Source organism: Orcinus orca, chromosome 12 (genome assembly GCF_937001465.1).
Source record: "Orcinus orca chromosome 12, mOrcOrc1.1, whole genome shotgun sequence".
Taxonomy (NCBI): Eukaryota; Metazoa; Chordata; class Mammalia; order Artiodactyla; family Delphinidae; genus Orcinus; species Orcinus orca.
In genome coordinates this window covers 36,540,774-36,563,148 of record NC_064570.1, presented here as the reverse complement: position 1 = coordinate 36,563,148, position 22,375 = coordinate 36,540,774, and the positions used below count along the sequence as shown (strand labels likewise).

Here is a 22,375-nt window from a genome sequence, read left to right as displayed (position 1 = left end):
TCAAATGATCTCTAACTAAAGAAATATTTCATTTTTATACCATTGTGGTGATCGCATTCCACTTTCAGTTTTTAGTATATGTAAATGTGTTACCACGTTTAAAATACTGAAGATCTGGTTCTGATACAACTAAGAGAGAAACATGGAAAATAGAATCCTAAGACCCTGAGAAAATGTTATTTTCTGAACAAGGTTAGGAACTGAAGCATCTGCCATGATTTAACTAATAAGTCTCATGTCATTCAATGCATGTTTCGCCTGCCAGAAGCTCTCTGTAGCATCACACTTCAGTGACCTTTCAGGCAATAACAGACTAAAGTACCCCTACAAAGGGATGTGTTTTCCTAATCAGAAAAAAAAATAGCTCTGAGTCCACTCAGAGATACAAGTCCAGACTGAGCACATCAAGCTCACACAGGAAGCTGAACTGCTGCCACCAAGTAAGTCTGTGTGGGAGGAAGGCGGGGCTTTTGAATTTGGGCTACAGTAGGTTATGCTCTGAATTCCTTTTGTGCAACTGGAGATAAGTACCCTTGAAATAGAGACCTGCAGAGACAATGGATTTACACTCTGTTTTCATAGGCCCACACAAATTTTTTAATGTCCTTCAATGAGTTCTTCCAAATATTTAGGCTTAGCTTTCTGTGAACTGCCTGTTAAAATTTCCCCCCATAGCCTTTTCCAGCTCTGTCTCCAAAAGAGAGTGTGTTGCCTAGTGGCTTTGTCATTAATAACCAAGGTACAATATTATATTACAATACCTCCCTGCCAACATGTATTTAGAAAAGCAGTTCTATGTTTGCTGAACTCAGTGTTCATGATTAAAAGGTTTAAATAAAAGGGAAGCTCACAACAGGGAACATATTTGAGTGAGGAATATTTATTCAAAAAGCACTTTCCTCTTACTTGGTAATTTTGAAATCCCACTATTATTAACTTTATTAAATCATAGTTATTAAACTGACATGGCACTTTACTAATTTAAAATCATTGGGCATCTCTGTGCCTCTGTTGGTAAGTAGACAAAAACACACCCATATTGCAGATAGGAAAACTAAGCCAAAGAGAAAACGCTGTAACATCTGAAAAGAAAATAACATTCCTGAGTTGTTTTCAGATGACCAAAAGCAAATCACTACAATGAGGCAAAGATTAAACAAGTACAAATTTTATTTTATTTTGCCACCTACCCAGTCATGTACCTCTGTTTAGGATGCTATGAACTGGCCAGAAAGAAAGCAATGTTTTCCCTAGCAGTTATCAACATTTGCAACATAGCATTCATCAGTGGATTGCCCTCTCAGCCCAGTCATTCTGATGCTAAAGCATGTCCTAGCCTCTTTCCTTCTACTCCCCTAGATCAAAGAGACTAGGGCGGTGCCTTCTTCCCATTGGTGTCCAAAAGATTTCTTTTATCTCACAGGACCCAAGCAATCACTGACATTCTAGATCTTCTATAAAAGGTCCTCTCTTTATTATCATTCAAGACCTTACGAAGGAAAGGGTAAATGCACTCAGTCAAATTTCACTTAGAAATTTTACCAGCATCTTCCATGCTTAAATCAATTGTCTTTAAAAAACAACAACAACAACAGCCTAAAGAGTTTATTCAGTAAATATGGCTTCCATGAGCCAGACACTGCTCTGGGTCCTGGGGCTACTGTAGTAAATAGTAAATCTCATGCAGCTTAAATTATAGTGATAGGATCAACAACAGAAAGCAGAGTCACAATATGTCAGGTGGAGATAGTTTTCAATAAAGCACAATAAAGCTGAATGAGTAAAAAGAAATTAACCTCTAAAATCCCAGCAAGTCCCTAATCTGCCTTGCACCAATTACAGTTACATTTCCCTTTTCCCAAGTGTTTCCTGGTCCTTGGTGCTTGTACGTGCCACATATAACTTACATACTACATTTCCTAATGAAGCCAAACACCAACTCCCTCCTCTCATTCTTTTTGTTCCATTAAAGGCTGCAACATCCTCCTAGACAACAAATTTGAGCTAGGAGCCAAACATCTAGATGCCATCACAATTACTTGGAGAAGTACCTGCTAGCTGTTTCATCACTCCTATTGCTTAGGAAAGTTTTACAATATTCAGTAGCCTCTTTAGAGCCTAAATGAATGTAATTATATAAAAGAAACAGAAAACAGACCAAAGTGGTATTGAGGGTATTCTAAAAATGTAAGCTAACCCCAGTAATTCAATTTTAAGAGAGAAAAACATAATTTTGTCTACTATGCTCTCCACCCACATGGCACCCCAAAGAGTTCCAAATTATGGGTGAAACACCATTCTGTAAAAGATACAGAGAACCATGTCTACCTACACTGACCACCACACTCTTAACTCTAGTGGTCAGTTGGATCCAGCTTATTAATATTCCTCTCCTTCAGGTCTTTAGGAAGACATCCAAACAATTACTGAGAATGAGTACATGTGGAAACTGACCTTACATAAATTCTTTGGCTGTGAACACAGACAGGTATATAAAATACACTACAGAAAATATATCCTTTGATTCTGATTTAAATTTGAATGCCCCCTCACAAGTGAGATGGTAAAAATGCATCCTGGTTACATTCAGATCCTCTTCTTTTCTCATCTTGGTTCTGAGTCATCTGCTGTTGCATCCTTTTCCATGACCCCAGATGACCTGAATGATCAGAACAATCGCAATCCTTCTGTCAAAGCTTTAGCACTATCCTCTCCAGTTGGGTAGTTGTAAATCGGCTCTACCATCCCACACATCAGATAGATGGCTAATAAGAGCAAGACCCAGACAACTCAACCTCCATTCGCAACAGTACTCAGACACATCTCATTTCCCTTCTGGCCTTTTCTCATGTCTCCAGAAGGTCTACACTGCTCCTGACTCAAGCTTTGTTTCCCAGTTTCGGTCCCAATTCTATCCTTTGGACTTGAAGATTCATCTTGGTTTCTTCCAGTTATCCCTTGGCTCACTGCACAGTCTCTGACTTATAAATTACCATCTGTTTTTTTCTGCCATCCATCTCACACCTCTGGAATCAAGCTAAGGAAATATTTCAAAACATCAATAAAAACACTAATAAGCCTGAGATTGACTTGGATCTCGGTTTCAGTGGAGGAGACCTTACTGTTTACATCTGCCCACTCTCTTCTCCAGCACCAGGGTGGGGCCATCTTACTAACAGGGAACCTCAGAACAAGGAAACTTTAATGCTTGAATGCCTCTCAGAAAACTAGTCCTTAAGTCTTAATGTTGATAAGAGTGAACCCAGGGCTTCCCTGGTGGCGCAGTGGTTGAGAGACCGCCTGCCGATGCAGGGGACACAGGTTCGTGCCCCAGTCCGGAAGGATCCCACGTGCCGTGGAGTGGCTGGGCCTGTGGGCCATGGCCGCTGAGCCTGCGCGTCCGGAGCCTATGCTCTGCAACAGGACAGGCCACAGCAGTGAGAGGCCCACGTACCAAAAAAAAGAGTGAACCCAAATGAACAGGAATTTAGGCACTATCTGCAATGAATCCCCAATCGTAGAAAATAATCTCTCAAAATACAAACTTTAAATATAGTTGCCATTCAATTATTGTACAGCTCTTCTGGTACCATTTATTTTAGCTAATGTGCAAACGTGGGCAATTCAGAAAACAAAAGAGGTTTGCTCTCTTTCAATTCATCTTCTATAAAATATTTGATATAGTTCTACGGTTGTTCCAAATCAAAACACTTTCTTTCTCCTAAACTGCATGGTTTAGAAGAATTACAAAGAAAATCCTGAATTTTTAAGGGCTTTTAATTTTCTTCTTCCACACCGCATGTCTCACCCAGGGCTCTACATTCCTTATTTTATCCTCACACTAATAGTATTAAGTATTAGAATTCTTATGTAAGAGAAGTTAAGTGATTTGTCTAAGGTCACACAGCTGGCAAGTGGTCAAAGCAGTATTTGAACCCTGATCCTTCTAACATCAGGATCTCTGTCCTTTTCATTACACTGTAGCCCTCCTTATCTGTAGTTTCACTTCCCATGGTTTCAATTACCTGCCGTCAACTGCAGTCTGAAAAGACTAAACGGAATAAACAATTCATAAGTTTTAAATCGTGAGCCATTCTGAGTAGTGGTGATGAAATCTCACACCATCCTTCTCTGTCCCTCCAGTAACATAAATCATCCCTTTGTCCAGCATATTCATGCTGTGTATGCTACCCATCCGTTAGTATAGGAAAAAAAATAGTATTGTGTATATATAGGGTTCAGTACTATTCATGGTTCAAGCATCCACTAAGGGTCTTGGACTGTATCCCCGCAGATAAGGGGGACTGCTGTACTATTCCACTTCTGACCAGAAGAGAAATTCTGCCTCAATAAAAGGGTTTTCGTGATAAAAAGAGATATTAAATCATAAGAAGACACGGAGGCACCTTGAAAGCATATTAATAAGTGAAAGAAGCCAATCAGAAAAGGCTAGATACTATAGGAGTCCAACTCTATGACATTCTGGAAAAGGCAAAACTATGGAGACAGTAAAAAGATCAGTGGTTGCTAGAGATTAGGGGAGAGGGAAGGATAAAAAGGCAGAACACAGGACTTTTAGGGCAGTGAAACTATTCTATATGATACTAACATCGTGGATACATGTCATTACATCACTTCACCAGAAGTGAACCATAATACAAACTCTGGACTTTAGGTGGTAACAATATGTCAGTATGGGTTTATCAGCCATAACAAATGCACCACTCTGGTTGGGATGTTGACAGTAGGGGAGGTTGTGCACGTGCTGGGCGGGGTGGGGGCAGGAGGGGGTATATAGCAACTCTTGGTATTTTCTTCTCAATTTTGCTGTGAACCTAAAACTGCTCTAAAAAATAAAATCTATTTTAAAAAAATGAAAAGATTTCCCCACTAAACAGACATCATGGACTTTATGTTACTTGCTCCAATTTCTACCTGTAACACTTAGGATATTAAAAAGAACAAAAACTAGTCAAAGCTAAGCCAATAGAAAAAGATATTAGAAAAAGTAAAGATATCCTCTAGCACCCTAATTCAGTTTCTAGTTTCCTCTCTTTCTTCTTCCAGTCATCTATCTTGTCAGCTTTTTGTTGTTTTGCCTCTTTTTGCCCCACCACATGACCTCCACATCCAGGAATGGGAAAGAAAAAACAAAACCAAAACATTTTCACAGCACTCTTAGTATTTACTGTCCCAGTTACTACCCCTTCCAAAATGTAGTGGTATAAAACAACCATTATTATGCTCATGGATCTGTGGGTTAAAAATCCAGACAGGGCACAGTGAGGATAGCTTGTTTCTGACCCCAGATGTCAGGGCCCTCAGCTGGGAGACTCCAAGATTGGGTTGACTCAACAGCTTGGGGCTGGAATCATTTGGAGGCAATTTTTCTCACATGTCTGGGTGTTGATGGTGACTATCAGCTGGGACCTTAGCTAGCCTGTCAGCCAAAATCATATCCGAGGGTCCTCCATTGATCTCTCCAGGTGCGCTAGTTTGGGATTCCTAGTTTGGGCATGATGGCTGTGTTCCAAAAGAGAGCATCCCTAAAGAGCAAAGTGCATGACATTTTTTTGATCTAGCCTTGGAAGTCACAAAATGTCACTTCTACCATACTCTATTGGTCAAAGTGGCCACAAAGTTCTACCCAGGTTCAAGAGGAAGGGACAAAGACCCAAACCTCAGGATGGGGTGAGTGTCAAGGTCACACTGCAGGCAGATATGGAATAGGAGATATTGTTGCAGCTATTTTGGATAATATAATCTACCACAGTAACTCTTGTTACATCTCATTGTACCTTAAATACCTAGGTATGTATTGCATTTGAATGTCTGGTTAGAGTTTGCTGCACATCTTTATTTCTGATTGTCTATTTGAGATTATGAACCACATAATGGCAGAGACAGCCATTTTGAGCTAATTTACATGACCTCCACCATTGCACCTTGTACTTGACAATCATAGGATATAACACTATTACTAGTGCCGCAATTGCTGATAGGTACATGCACTTGAGCGATCATTATTTTTTACATTTGTAATGTGTTGCAGAAAATCTCCATGCTAACCAAAAAGACGTATAGCATCTTAATTGTGCAAGTGAATTTTATTGCTCCAATTAGGTCTTGGTTGCTTCAAAGGAGTATATAAATTTCTTCTTCCAAGTGAATAGATTCTTGTAAAGCAATAATTGAATCTCACAGTTGAGGGGGGAAAAAAATCACTGCCTTGAAGGAACTATCTTTTTTCCTCCACAATTAGCTAGTTCTGGTTTAATAGATTATTAAGGTTTATATTAGTAATCTGTGTGAGACCTTGATCATGAACGTTTATCTCTTCTGAAAAGTTAACTAATTAAGGCGATTGTCCCTTTCAGTTGATTTCATAGGTGGCTTTGACTCTTATGGCTATCAGGGGCCTCAGAAGACATCTCATTTACAGCTACAGCCTATGTACATGTAAGTACTTTAATTTGGAGGTATTCTTCTGGGATACTAAAAGATGATTAAGAAAATGTTATTGTGGCACAAAATAGATGGCATGCAGCTTTCCTTCAGTCATTTACTTTCAGTATTTTCTCTTCTATTAATATTGTTCTGACTGAGATAATTCTAATAAATTTTTTAAATTATGAATAAAATTTAACTTATCAGGAAAGCTATCTCTAAAGTTACTTTTAAAAGTAGTCTTACATAAGTATCAACTACATGGCTAAAAATCCAATATAATATACAACTTCTTCGAATTACCCAAAATTTGTGTATTTTGAAAATGATATAACATTGTAGGTAGTTATATGTAACTATATATAAGCCATATATCCTGGTTTTCCCAGTATAGTCTTAGTTTACATGGGTTGTCCTGATATAATTATTACCAGCACACCCTATTAGTCTTAAAAGTGTTCTCATTTGGATGATAAATGATAGGTTATCACCTTAATTATGTGTAGTGTTAGAAAATAATAATACTCTTTCATTTTTCTGGTGTGAAAAGTGAAAATGAAACCAGAATATTAACACTGAAACTTATCAGACCCTTAACTCTAGCACTCAAGAGAGCAGACATACAATCAGAGCCTGATTTTTATATCTGTGTTTAGGCAAATTCCCTTGGATAACAACTGATAACAAATTCTATATATCAGCATCAAGTGATATGCTGAATTGCAAGCGAAGATCAAAATAGAAAGTAAGATTCCAATTCATTTCGAAATGTGAGCTTCTCTCTTTGAAGATATGTGTTTGTCGTCGTTGTCCTCCACCATTGAATCATTTTACCTTTTAATATTGTTAGTGTGTAGGATAATAAATACATTTTTTGGATTATTTCTCCTCCAGAGAGATTAAAGTAATCCTTATACATCCCCTTTTAAGCTTTTCTTTACAAAGGGAATGATCTATGCATCATGCCTGCATTTTGTGTGTGTGTCTCTTGTAGTTTCCCAAAAGCATTTGGTAACACCACTCATAAAAAAACTATCGAATTCAGAAATCAGCCAATACTGTATGTCATTCAAAGCATCCCTCTGTAAACAGGACATCACACATCCCCTCTTTTACATTCCCAAAACCACTGCCCTAATTCAGGCAATCATTAACTGAAGTTTTCCAGTCTCTTTCTTATTTTAGAACTCCTATCCCACCTTCCATGTGACTGCCAAATTAATCTTCTTAAAGTACCACTCTGATTATGTTAGGCCCCTGCCCAAAACCTATCAATGACTCCTTATTGCCTACTGAACAAAGTTGAAACTCCTTATCAGACTTTGCAAATCTACGCTGATCTGGCCCCAGTGTTCTATTGAAATATTATCTCTCCTCTTCAACTTTTAATAGTCTCAACCATATGCAGACAATGCTGGGAGACCCCAGGAAAATGTAATGATAAATAAGAGCTGGCCTCTGCTTCCTGAAGCTTATCATCTATTGAGGGCACACATAGTCTGATATCTCCCCTTATCCTTTTTCTTTCTTTTTTTTTTTTTTTTTACAGTCAAACTAAAACTCTTACCATCTGCAAATATGACATGTATTTTTCCAATTGTCCATGCTGTTCTCTTGACACCAAATGTTGTTTGTTTTCCCCCAAATTCCACTCTTTCAAATCCCACTCTCCTTCAAATTGTATCTTAAAATATACTTCCTTTATGAAACATTTCTTAATCTTTTTCCTTTGATATCTTTTTGTTTTGCCCCATACCATAGTTGTCTATTTATACCATAACATTCCTATCCTCCCAGAAAGATTTGATAGCTTAAGCAAAAAATAAAATGATAAAGCCTTTACATTCTTTACCATTCTTCTCAATATTGTAACATAGCCTTGTGTAAAGTGTTCTATTAAAAAATAAAGTCAAAGCAGTAAGGAGCAGTGGTAAGGAGTAGTGGTTAAGACGAGCTACTGAAGCCAGACTGCATGAGATAAAATTCTTTATGACCTTGGACCTATAACTTTATTTGAATAACTTTATTCTCACCAAGCCTAAGTTTCCTCACCTGCAAAATAGAGACAATAGCATATGCACTTCATATAGTTGTTCTGAATTTCCATAAAACAATGTTTGTAGAGCATGTACAACATAGGACATGTCACATACTACATGTTTAATAAACATAATTTATTAGATGTAGTAATAATGCTTATGTTAACCAATATAACTCATGAAAAGATTTTATCAACTCAGAAATCACCATACACTGTATTTCATTCCCAAAAGGTTTCCTCTGTAAACAATATATCACATATGTCAGCCCAAGTAACATGTAACAATATGTTTGTGCTCAAGAGTAGACCAGAACATCTACAAGTCCTGCAATTTCTTGCTTCTGACAATATCACACAACATTCTTATCATATAATATTACATTGTGTTGGTCAATATGAATGATCAATAAATATGATCAAAATATAATAAATTAGATGTAACCACTCTGTAAGGATCAGCTCTGATAATAACACGAGAATGCCGATTATATATAATCAAGACTATAGTTTCAAACCAGGCATTCATAATTCCAATGTTGTCTTTAAATAGAGGACTCTTCAAATTTAATGTCTGGAACAAAATTCCTTGAAGACAAAACTTCTCGTGATTTTATTAAGTACTTTAAATGCTGAACCAAAAGTAATAAAAATATTATTTTCCTCCTCACTGCCTAAGAATAGTAAAATTATATAAGATCTTTCAAGTCTCACTGCTCATGAAATAAGTTGTTTAATAAATCACCAGTCAAAATACTACTACCATACCTTCTACAAAGAATCCTCTAGCAGACCTCAAGTACTAGAACACTAAGGTTTTATTTTACAGGTGAGGAAACTAGATGAAAGAAAAGAAACACAAAGGTCACACAACTTGTTCCTTACACAGCCCCAATTATCAACTGGTTTTCCTGACTGCTTAGTTTTTTCCAAATTCTTATGTGGACTGTTGAGTTTGCTCTGACATTTCATTCCCTGATTTTAAATTTACTTATCTTTACTTCCTCACACTAACTTAGCTGCCATAGTTCCATACATGCCTGCACCCTCCCCTTTTCCTGCGTTTCCTTTATTCCCTTTTGATTTCACATTATATGTGGTGTTGAATGAAGCACTTTTTCAACTGTGTAGCCCTCAAATACAATCACTGGAGAGTCACTGCCTATTAAAATCCCATGAAAAACCAAAAATGATTCAAGCATAAACTTCATCCCCTGCTGGGAGGCAGAGACCTGAGCATCTCCTGTATCTTTGTCCTGTGGGGTAGACCTTCTCCTGTCAACCTGCCATAAATAAGTCTCATAAAATAAGAGTAATTTAACATCATGGGCCAGTTCAAGCACCCCAATGATATTATATAGCAACTGGAAATAAAAGCCATTCCTTAGAAGGAAAACAGATGCTTAAAAGCAATGCGCAGTTTTAGCTGTGGGGTTTCCATTATACCCAGCAAATCTTCTGTGGCTCAGAGCCTGGACAAGGCTTTGAAAACACTGTCCTAACTGACCTCCATTCACAGTTTGTTTCAGTTCCTGTAGTCAATGAATAGACAGTCCTCTTTTTTTAAAGTTAACTTGGGTGAATGTTCTTGGCCTGTAATTCTTCAGATTATCTATAATCCATCTAAAAGGGAAAAGTTTTCATTAATTTTTCTCTTACAGTTTGGAGAATTCTTTGAAACAAATAATGGCTATGAAGTTGCTGCGCAAAAACATTCCCACGCCCACAGGTTGATTTTCTAACAAAGTAACTGCTTTGACTACCACTGACCTAAGTGCCGAAGCAGGTTGAGATCTGTTTGGGCTCCCTGCAGTATAAATGCGAAAATACTCCATGCTATATCAGACCACATTTGAAAACATTGCATTCTTTTTGGCGGCCTAATTGTACAGCAATACATATTCATTTGCCCCCAGAAAATGGATTTTAAATTACCATAAATGGCCTCTCTATCCAAAAGGTTGCACTGCGGAAAAAGTTGAGGAGAGGAAAATTGTCTATTTAAAGCACAATTTGGGCTTTGGATCTCTTTTATTTATTTATTTATTTATTTATTTTGGTTTACTCTTGTGCTTGGAGAGGTGAGAAAAGGTGCTGGGCTCTCACCCTTGATTAAAAACATCTTTTTTCTCTCTCTCTCAGGTCGAAATAATACAAATGGCTTCAGTATATCAGCTCCTGGACCGTTCAAAGAACTTGTTTCGCAGTGGCCTCCTGCATTTTTTGAAGAGCAAGAAGCAACTAAGTTTAAATATATATACATACTAACAAAACATAAAGCCTCCATGTACACTGGGACCACACACACACACACACACACACACACACGGGCACACACACACACACACGGGCACACATGGGCACACAACCAATTCTACTTGGCCTCCTCTTTCTAACTGAAACAGACAGATATGCAGGATACGCCCATCGTGGATTTCCTGAAAGCAGGCTGCTTTCTCCCAGGCCTTTGGAAAGTTCATAAGGAGACGTGCTGGTGCCCTCTGCTGGCCGTCACTAACTGCTCTGCAGCCCAGCCAGTCAGCCTCTGCCAGCTGCGAAGTCATCCAGGGCACATTAGCTAGAGAGCCCTGTCTTCTGCACTCCGTATGTCTTGATAGCACCACAGCTATGTAGGCAATGTAATTGCAAAAAACAAACAAACGAAACACGGCATGATGACCCTGTAACTGAAGTCTGAAATGGCAGGTTGTTTGCCCTAAAGGCTGTACCGTACATACTTGCCTTAACCCACCTAAGTTGTGCGCCTGAGAATCTCAGTGCAGACACCCCCAAGTCACTTCCTTTAGGCTAACACACTGCTATTAATTCCGAATGAGTTCAAGTCTGTGTGTGTCATGTCAAGAAACAAGACTGCATAGCTCAGCAACTGCAGTGTGTCTGTGTACAAAAACTGCCAGCTGTCAGCAAAGTGCTTTTACCATTGAGCCTCCATGGTGGCCAGAAAAAGACAAGTAATAATAACAAAGTAATAATCGTCATCTTTATAATTCCTCGATAAGGTCTTCTGAGGGGGTTGGGTGGGACAAAGAGAAACGTATCAATCTACTAAACTCATTAATCTACTGGAAGCAGAGAACAGAAATGGCTTAACTCACTGATTTTATTTATTGCACTCTAGGTGCTTTTATAAGTATCTACCAATGTCTTTTACTAACACAGAAACAGCTGTGGATTTCTATCAACAGAGGCCAACTGAATATGTATTAGCTATGTTTACTCTTTTATATCTAATTCAAATGGAAGCCCCTACGTAGGTGAACTTTTTTTCCTAACTTCAGCGTACGAGATTATTTTTTGGGTGGGTGGGGGGAGCAATAGTTACCTTGGTGAAATATTTGAGATCTCTTTGTGGTATTTGGGGGATCTGTTGTGTGTTAGGGTGTATTTTAATCCTCCTGTATTATTGTGGCAGAAAAACTGTGCTGTTGACGTAGTTGGCAACAAGATGCCTTTGGAAACTCAATAGTAGGTCAATGTGTTTAAGGAATATTCTGAATTCCTAGGAAATTTTGTTCTATATATTCAAACATTATTTGGTTTTCATTAGTGAAAAACATAATTAGCTCAGGCTTGTCAGGAACTCAGATGAGTCATTTTTTTTGGATCCACCTGAGACACTAAAATCAACTTTTTTCTTTTTAGAACTAACACACCACCCTTAAATGCAGTGAAATTCAGACTTGAAAAATTATAAATTGGCATGGAGCAACTTTTTCTCCTTGTTTCTAAGAAGTTTCAGTTATTGGGTTAACCTACTTTGAACGTTAGCCCATCCAAATCTACATAAACCAGTCCCATTACTGTGTCTGCATGGATGTCTGTGATCTACACATATACGCATTTGAAAACAAAGGAACAACGGTTACAATTAGAATATAAACTACAGAAAAAAGTTCAAGCACTTGTGCTTGAATTTTCTCAGTGGTTTGTATATGTTTGTCCATATATACATGCATAAAATTATACAATCACAAACATGTCAGTGAAACCTCATACGATGATTTTATAGTGACATGCATGTTTAATGTATGAGAAAAACACTTACCAATGTATCATCCTTTGATTCTTAAAATATAAATACTATACATGCCAGAAATTATTCTAATGTGAGTATTAATGTGACTATTAAAAATGAGGTTTCACTGTACATTCATGCTGTGATGAGATTCCACCTTATAAGACATGTATATGGATAGAAATTTAAATGCACAGAGACTAAATCCTCATATTCCTGCTTTAAGTTGCAGCCAAGTTACCATCTAATCACTACTATCATCACCACCAAAATTTTTAAAAACAGTTGTTGACTACTAAAAAGGAATCAGTGGACAGGGAGCACAGTAGTGTGATTCTATCTGGAAAAACATCTAAGTTGTACAGCTGTATCCTCCTCAAAATCCGGTGAAGAATGCTATTTTTCTAGGCTGAGCTTTTGTTATAAACCTAATATTCAGAAGGCAAGAGTTACAATCCTGTGTCTTTTTTTTTTTTTTGGCATTTGTTAATTCTGAATGTATTTTTAACAGAGTGATTTTTTTGACTTACTAGTGTAATTTGCATTTTAAAAATAAATGGAAAAACAATCAAGTTTCTGAGCCATCCCTGAAAGCCCTTGTTCCTTCTCAAAGTGTATTCAATTATGTCATTGACAGGGACACCCTATTCCATTGACGTGGAGGCAATGCTGATATTCTATACCATACAGGGATGTGTCAGCAGTAAAAAGGAATTGCCAGGCCTTGGCACCATTTTAGCTCAGTCATAGGTAACACATACTTTCATTATCTCTAAGGGTTCTTTTACAAGACTGCCTGGAATAGACCTGCTGTCATTTGGAGAACTTTTTTCCCTCCTCTATCTGGAATTTAGAGTTAGCATCCGGCTAATAGCTGGATTATATGGCATTATATTTAAAAACTTTGATTAACATAAGTAGGGTTTTTCATTTTTTGTATGTCAAATTAACATAAAATAATTTAAAATACTCATTTATTGCCCCTTTGATGATATAGACTTTTTTTTTTTTTGCAGTATGCAGGCCTCTCACTGTTGTGGCCTCTCCCGTTGCGGAGCACAGGCTCCGGACGCACAGGCTCAGCGGCCATGGCTCACGGGCCCAGCCGCTTCCGCGGCATGTGGGATCTTCCTGGACCGGGGCACGAACCCATGTCCCCTGCATCAGTAGGCGGACTCTCAACCGCTGCGCCACCAGAGAAGCCCAACATAGACTTTTGATGACAATTATAGTGAGCATTTTGAAACAGGATAGGCAAGTTGAAAAGACTAACCCCCGGCACTTGTGATAGTATAGCCACAATATCAGCTGAGGTTTACCATATGTACTCAAGGGATAGAGGGCTTGGTCTGCTCCAGGCTGCTGGGGTTATGTCCTTCCTCTCACAGCACACAGATGCACACCAGCCCCCAGAAGCCGAAATGCCAAAATTGACTGAAAATAAGGGAGGCTTTGAGGAAGCATTACAAGACGCTGAATATCAACTTGTAGTATTTCACTTCTAGGCCACATGGTGAGAGCCTTGTAAATGATCAAGCTTGTTTTCACTTATGTTCCCTGTGTGAAAAGTATGCTGATGCGGGTTCACTGAAGGAGCGAAGAATGACTGTCAGGATGTTGCTTCCCACTGTGAGGGCAAGTGCACACAAGACCTCAGTTGCATAAAAAGAGACAAAAGTTAATAGGTCAAACCTAAGAAAAGATCATATATTTACACGTGATCTAAAGAAAAGATTCCTTAGCCTGCAGTTCTCCACTAAATAAGATGTGCATTTGGTAAATAACAGGTGGTACCAAGATCTTCATCTGGTAGCTACTAAAAAACATAATCTCTGAAACAGTAAAGCAAATATCCAACATTCCACTGTACTATATAACAAGTGGACAATTTGAACTCAGAAATAAACATTTTAAATAGATCACATTGTAGAACAAACTTGAGATATAAACTCATTCATTATAGAAACAGTAAACTAAGGCCAACAGAGGTTAAGAGATTACACAAGATTGCCATTTATCCTGAAAATGCAAATACCTCACCATTCTACAACAAATTCTACTATGTGTACTCTGGTTAGAATAGAATACACTACACCCCAGACAACTGGGATTTGTCAAGTGGCTCTGCACTGTGTAAATCACAATGAACGCTGATAAGGAAGACTCTAAGACAGTGTAAGACCAGAAAATGCTTCTGAATTATTGTGTATTAAGTTTATTAAGTTCTGTATAGTTTCAATGTTAAATATGCATTTTTATGTTTGTCTACTAGGGAAAATGCACAACCTAAAAATTGAGAATTATGTTTTATCTGGCAGACAAAACTGAGGACTTGAGCCCGGAAGACAGCCTCTCAGATAGCTCTGAGGGACTGCTCCAAAGAGGTAATGGAGGAGCTGGGATATACAAAACATCAAAAGATTACTATTAATTAAAGAAAACCAGACCTCTCAAGTTAATGAATTTAGCACTTTTCTGTGTATGGGAAGATGCAAGAGTCTGGGCTTTCTGAAATCCTTCCTTCATCATGAGGTGATGTGCACCTCAGCTCTCTGGGGCCAGTGTCCTGCTTCTCTCCATCCTGAATCCCCTCAGTGTGCACAGTCAGGGGCGGCTGCAGTGCCTGCTGGCTTGATGGCTGCAACATCCTTTGTTTACTGAAGTGGCAGGCAACACTTTGCACCCACATGTTAGAGTTCTCTTAAATATCAATAACATGTACCCATATGTTAACATGTATATATGATATGTTCTTATATATTAGTCAACCAAGTATGTTCAGCTTCAGGGTTAGAAGTCCTTCTACTTCTTTCATAATACATTTATGAATAGCTAATGTTAGAGAGATTAAGATTACTCAAGCTGTTCCATCTTGAATACTTCCTATGATTTTCAAGAAAAATCATCCTTCAGAGATTTTATCAGTCTTAGGTAAAATTATGGCAATCAACGCTTATACTCAGGAAACTTTGATATCAAAATCCTTACATTATAAAAAATCAAGCCCAAATTATTCTCCTCACATGTGAATCTTTGCTTAGGATCCATGTTCAATCCTCTTTTCATTGTATTGCATCTACCTTCCACCCACTCCCAAGAAAGGAAAGAACAAAATCTGTGAATGGTATATTATGTCCAATTTAAAACATGCTAGTGTCTTAAAACAATCATTTTTAATAGGTATGAGAGCAAAATCTCCACGACATGTATATACTCTATTCCTTTTAACTCAACAAAAGCTCGAACTAGAGAATACACTCAAGGGTCTCATTAACCACTGAAATCTGCACAAGGATCACAAGCTATGGCTGCCAGTGACCACAAAGAAAATGAAGGTGAGTTCCTCCTAAAAGGGATAATGATAGATACTTTTATATTCCCCAGAATTATAAAGAAGATCATTTTTCAAAAATTCTTAAACATTATAGAGTTTAGAAGCAAATGAGCTTAAAATTTTGATGGGTATTAAAAGCTGATTTCTGTAAGATAAATTCAAAGAGGAAAAATCCATGTATAAGCCACATGTTGATGTTCCGACATTTTAAACCATTATTAAAATCAATGTAAGCTGTTTCTATAATGAGAGCACAGAACTGTGGTACCCTAATAATAAAACAGGTGTATTTTTTAACCTCTCACTCTACCCTCATATGAATTTAAGTGGTAACAGCAATGGAATAAAACAACTCCCAGAAAAGATTGCAAATTGATGCTGTCATCCCAAGGATGATGGATTGATTCAATTAATCAGTAAGTCCTTTCTAAGAGTCCTTCAGGGAGTTATTTACCAGAGGCATACCCTGTTTGTTCCCCTTCCATGCGCCTGTCATTTTTCTTCATTATTCTTCTAGTTTTACTCATTATATCCTTTGGGGATATGTTGATCTCCACGTGCAGAGAGGTTTTTGCACACAGCTGTCTAGACATAAATCTTTCCAGCCTCACAGTGGAAGCCACCAGAACACCTGAACTTCTTGTCACTGTTATGTCAGGCTGACCAAGACTCTTAGGATGAAGTCAAACAAATGGGCACTGAGTTATGACTGGTAAGTCAATGGGCAAGTATCAAATTGAGCGAAAACTATGAAAAATCCTCCATCAGTAAGGATATAACAACCCTGTGCTCCACGCACCATGGAACTAGCCTTCCCATCTCCAAAAGCAGGTAGGTAGGCAAAAACCAAAGGGCTGAGAGGCTGAGGCCGAGGCTTATAATTCATGGAAAAACAGAGCATATTCAGTGAATGTGTTGTTTTGAGTGCTAAAAGGCAAATATTCTTAAACATGAAACATTGCTATTTCTAATGGGCAAAAGCATCTGTCAGTTCAAGTTGTAAAGAATAAGAACTCAAGGAGAAGATGTCTGGAGGGGAGCATCAGTGCTAAATCTTGCTATCAGGGTGGACTACACAGTTTGTGGGGCCCAGAGCAAAATGAAAATGCAGGGCCCCTTTTTCAAGGAGTAAGAAGAAAGTGCTGCTAAAAAAGATTTTCCCTTAAAATATTTTATTACTTACAAAACATAATCAGGGTAATAGTAACATAAATAACCATATAAAATATAAATTATAAAACATAATATTTTGGTGTTCTAATTATAAATACAGTAGCCTATTAAGTGGGATATTTTGATTGATCGTAAGATTTGACTCACTTTTCTACAATTAAGTCATCAAAATCTATGCTTTGGGGCTTCCCTGATAGCGCAGTGGTTGAGAGTCCGCCTGCCCATGCAGGGGAAGCGGGTTTGTGCCCCGGTCGGGGAAGATCCCACATGCCGCGGAGCGGCTGGGCCCGTGAGCCGTGGTCGCTGAGCCTGCGCGTCCGGAGCCTGTGCTCCGCAACGGGAGAGGCCACAACAGTGAGAGGCCCGCGTACCGCAAAAAAAAAAAAAAAATTATATGCTTTTAGCCAATTCATTTGCAATCAATATAAATATGACATCAATCATCTCGGCAAATGCATCAATGGTTTTTTTATAATTTTTAATTTTGAGAAGAATCTTTCTGCTGATACACCTATTACTGGAGCTGTGAAGAATATTTTATAAAAAAGTGACAATAGAGAGGGGATTAAGAACGCTGCTTGAGAGAGCTCCAGGGACGGGCGCGAGCCGCGGCTAAGAGTGCGGAGCCCAGAGACGGACATGGGACGCTAAGGCCGCTGCTGCCGCCGCCAGGAGGCCTGTGTGCGAACACAGGTCACTAGCCACACGACCTTCCGGGGAGCCTGTGCAGCCCGCCACTGCCAGGGTCCCGGGATCCAGGGACGGCTCCCCCGGGAGAGCGCACAGCGCGCCTCAGGCTGCAGCGTCATGCCGGCCTCTGCCACTGCAGGCCCGCCCCGCACTCCGTGCCCCTCCCTACCCCCCGGCCTGGGTGAGCCAGAGCCTCCGAATCAGCGGCTCCTTTAACCCCGTCCTATCTGAGCAAAGAACAGACGCCCTCCGGCAACCTACACGCACAGGCGGGGCCAAATCCAAAGCTGAGCCCCTGGGAACTGTGAGAACAAAGAAGAGAAAGGGAAATCTCTCCCAGCAGCCTCAGAAGCAGCCGATTAAAGCTCCACAATCAACTTGATATACCCTGCATCTGTGGAATACCTGAATAGACAACGAATCATCCCAAATTAAGGAGCCCTGTGGATGAAAGGCTCTTGGTGCTGCAGCCAGGAGTCAGTGCTGTGCCTCTGAGGTGGGAGAGCCAACTTCAGGACACTGGTCCACAAGAGGCCTCCCAGCTGCACATAATATCAAACAGCAAAAATCTCCGAGAGATCTCCATCTCAATGCCAGCACCCAGCTTCACTCAACGACCAGCAAGCTACAGTGCTGGACAGCCTATGCCAAACAACTAGCAAGACAGGAACACAACCCCACCCATTAGCAGAGAGGCTGCCCAAAATCATAATAAGTCTACAGACACCCCAAAACACACCACCAGACGTGGACCTGCCCACCAGAAAGACAAGATCCAGCCTCATCCACCAGAACACAGGCACTAGTACCCTCCACCAGGAAGCCTACACAACCCACCGAACCAACCTTAGCGACTGGGGACAGACACAAAAAACAACAGGAACTACGAACCTTCAGATGCAAAAAAGGAGACCCCAAACACAGTAAGATAAGCAAAATGAAAAGACAGAAAAACACACAGCAGATGAAGGAGCAAGATAAAAACCCACCAGACCTAACAAATGAAGAGGAAATAGGCAGTCTACCTGAAAAAGAATTCAGAATAATGATAGTAAGGTTGATCCGAAATCTTGGAGATAGAATGGACAATAGAATGGACAAATTGCAAGAATCAGTTAACAAGGACCTAGAAGAACTAAAGATGAAACAAGCAACGATGAACAACACAATAAATGAAATTAAAAGTACTCTAGATGGGATCAATAGCAGAATAACTGAGGCAGAAGAACGGATAAGTGACCTGGAAGATAAAATAGTGGAAATAACTACTGCAGAGCAGAATAAAGAAAAAAGAATGAAAAGAACTGAGAACAGTCTCAGAGACCTCTGGGACAACATTAAATGCACCAACATTCGAATTATAGGGGTTCCAGAAGAAGAAGAGAAAAAGAAAGGGACTGAGAAAATATTTGAAGAGATTATAGTTGAAAACTTCCCTAATATGGGAAAGGAAATAGTTAATCAAGTCCAGGAAGCACAGAGAGTCCCATACAGGATAAATCCAAGGAGAAATACGCCAAGACACATATTAATCAAACTGTCAAAAATTAAATACAAAGAAAACATATTAAAAGCAGCAAGGGAAAAACAACAAATAACACACAAGGGAATCCCCATAAGGTTAACAGCTGATCTCTCAGCAGAAACTCTGCAAGCCAGAAGGGAGTGGCAGGACATATTGAAAGTGTTGAAGGAGAAAAACCTGCAACCAAGATTACTCTACCCAGCAAGGATCTCATTCAGATTTGATGGAGAAATTAAAACCTTTACAGACAAGCAAAAGCTGAGAGAGTTCAGCACCACCAAACCAGCTCTACAACAACTGCTAAAGGAACTTCTCTAGGCAAGAAACACAAAAGAAGGAAAGGACCTACAATAACGAACCCAAAACAATTAAGAAAATGGGAATAGGAACACACATATCGATAATTACCTTAAACGTAAATGGACTAAATGCTCCCACCAAAAGACACAGATTGGCTGAATGGATACAAAAACAAGACCCATATATTTGCTGTCTACAAGAGACCCACTTCAGACCTAGAGACACATACAGACTGAAAGTAAGGGGATGGAAAAAGGTATTTCATGCAAATGGAAACCAAAAGAAAGCTGGAGTAGCAATTCTCATATCAGACAAAATAGACTTTAAAACAAAGACTATTAGAAGAGACAAAGAAGGACACTACATAATGATCAAGGGATCGATCCAAGAGGAAGATATAACAATTGTAAATATTTATGCACCCAACATAGGTGCACCTCAATACATAAGGCAAATACTGACAACCATAAAAGGGGAAATCGACAGTAACACATTCATAGTAGGGGACTTTAACACCCCACTTTCACCAATGGACAGATCATCCAAAATGAAAATAAATAAGGAAACAACAACAAAAAAAAAGTGACAATATTGGGTGTATTTCTGATAAATTATTATTTTTTTTTTTTTTTTTTTTTTGCGGTACGCGGGCCTCTCACTGTTGTGGCCTCTCCCGTTGCGGAGCACAGGCTTCGGACGCGCAGGCTCAGCGGCCATAGCTCACAGGCCCAGCCACTCCGCGGCATGTGGGATCTTCCCGGACCGGGGCTCGAACCCGTGTCCCCTGCATCGGCAGGCAGACTCTCAACCACTGCGCCACCAGGGAAGCCCTGATAAATTATTTTGAAATATAAATTTTAGTCATTTGAACTAATGGTTCACAGAACAATTTTTCTAAAAAGATTTAGCTCTTCATAAAAATCAGTTTCGTGTAATCTGAATTTTAAAAATTATAGAGGCATTTTAGTATTTCCTCTGATATTTCCTATAACTTGAAGTTGTTTAAGAAGCTGAAAATGGCTTCATTTCTACATCATTGAAAACACCTACTTATGTGTTCTGCTGCTGTTATCTTCAATAACAAGAAAAATAATTTTAAAATTGTCTTCCTAGTTAGTAATTTGTTCATTTGAAGTTCACAGGAAAAGAGCTCTTTTCTGTCTGCTGCTAGCTACAGACTAATTTCTATGTGTAAGTGGATATTTGTTTACAATGTTGCAGCAGTTTTCACAACCAGAGACTCTAAACTCTTTGAATAATTCTAACAACTCTGATATGCTTTGTTGCAATATCCATGTGTATGCTTTTATCTTCTAATAATTTATTGACAAAGTTTACTGCCTGAGCACTAGCAGTTCCTGTTCCAGCACTAAATCATAGTTAATATTTGTGCAGGAGCTGCAGGGACCGGTTCTCTTCGTGAATTAACGGGCAAGCCGGCCTCCCACAGTTCCCAGGGCTGCCTGGGCCCTCTGCTTTCCCCAGGGGTACAGCAGTCACTTCCTCTGCTGCTTTCACCGTCACCGCTGCCAATCTGGTCCCAGGTCCTTTCCCGGTCACCCAGTCAGCCCAGTGGCTCCTTGGATTGCCCTGGGGCTGGCCTGAACAATTGCTCTGCATGCTGTGCCCAGGGGACTGAGTCAGAGCCATCAGGTACTGCTGCTAGATCACAAACACTGGCAGGGCTGTTCCCCCAGGGTATCTCCTCTGCTCACCACATGCTCAAAAATAGTATATTAAGAATTTCCTGAAGAGGACAGTAGAGCATTAAACCAAGCATCAGACTCCTCTGAGCATGGGGGTCATATGTGATACACACCCCATGCCCAAAAAGCTAGCCCTGCTTGCTAGATAAGCCAAGAGTAAAAATTCCTCTGCCTCTACCCACACTTCAAAGTTATCCCCATTTTGTTACTGGAATAGACATAATTAGGATATATTTCATTTATTATTAAAAATATTCCTGGGATTATTTTTTGAGTAAAAAATAATTATGGTTCAAAAAAGAATTTAAAAAATAGATTGGATACGTTGGCTACCAAGGCTGGTGAGTATTTTCAGAACTTCCAATGAATTGGATCAAATACTGGTTATATGTACGATTAGTCAGGTTTTTATTACACTTTTATTAAAGAAAGATTTTGTATGGATAACTGAAATCTATTGCAGTGCATGGGCACTAACATTTCACGGCTGTAATTCAATCTAGTAACAATTTTAAGAATAAATTTCAAGAATAACAACAAGGGTTGTTTCTCAATACCTCCCACTAAAATTCTAAAATAAGAATTATTGAGGTTAGTGAGAGTATATATCCAATCCTTTTTTTTTTTTTTTTCCTGGCATCAAAGCAGACAAGAAAGCCTAGGTTTACAAGAATAGGAAGGAGCAAGGCTACAACTGAGTTCACGTGGTTCCCAGCATCAAGGAACAGAAGCCAGCTGACTGGGTGGACCTGGGACTACATCTTTTCTCCACCAGTTACGAGTTATGTTGCTTTGAAAAAGACCCAACCGACAACACATTTCCTAAGATGGGGATGATGTGTCCTGTAGGAGAGAATAGGACAAGTACGGATGCATGTCACCATGCAACACTGGAACTGGGATCAGGGTCATTTCCTCTTGGTGACATGAATGCTGACAAGAGAATTGTTGCGACTGATAAGGGGTGTTGAATCCCTGCCAGGTTAAGGAAAAAGGTGACTGGGTTCAATTAAGTTTGTTTCACCACATGCTGAGTCTTAGAAGAGTGACATTTAAACTTGCACGAAAACCCAAGTTCTGCAGCTCATAACTTGCTGACGGCCTGGTATCCACATAGCACTTCGAT

At 39.3% G+C, this 22,375-nt stretch overlaps 1 protein-coding gene across 3 annotated transcripts in view; it reads left to right on the top strand.

Annotated features, from left to right (window-relative positions):
- Positions 1-13,093, top strand: part of NKAIN2 (sodium/potassium transporting ATPase interacting 2) — a 980,961-nt gene extending 967,868 nt beyond the window's left edge. For 2 of the 3 annotated variants that reach the window (XR_007470706.1, XR_004477515.2), the window contains 3 exons: positions 6,378-6,459; positions 7,104-7,192; positions 10,628-13,093. Coding sequence is in view for 1 of the 3 variants with exons in the window: in XM_049695657.1 (XP_049551614.1) it covers positions 6,378-6,459; positions 10,628-10,637 (92 nt within the window). In the remaining 2 variants the exon portion in view is untranslated. The remainder of the gene's footprint in view (positions 1-6,377; positions 6,460-7,103; positions 7,193-10,627) is intronic. The other variant, XM_049695657.1, reaches the window with a different exon arrangement.
- The last annotated feature ends 9,282 nt before the right edge of the window (positions 13,094-22,375 follow it).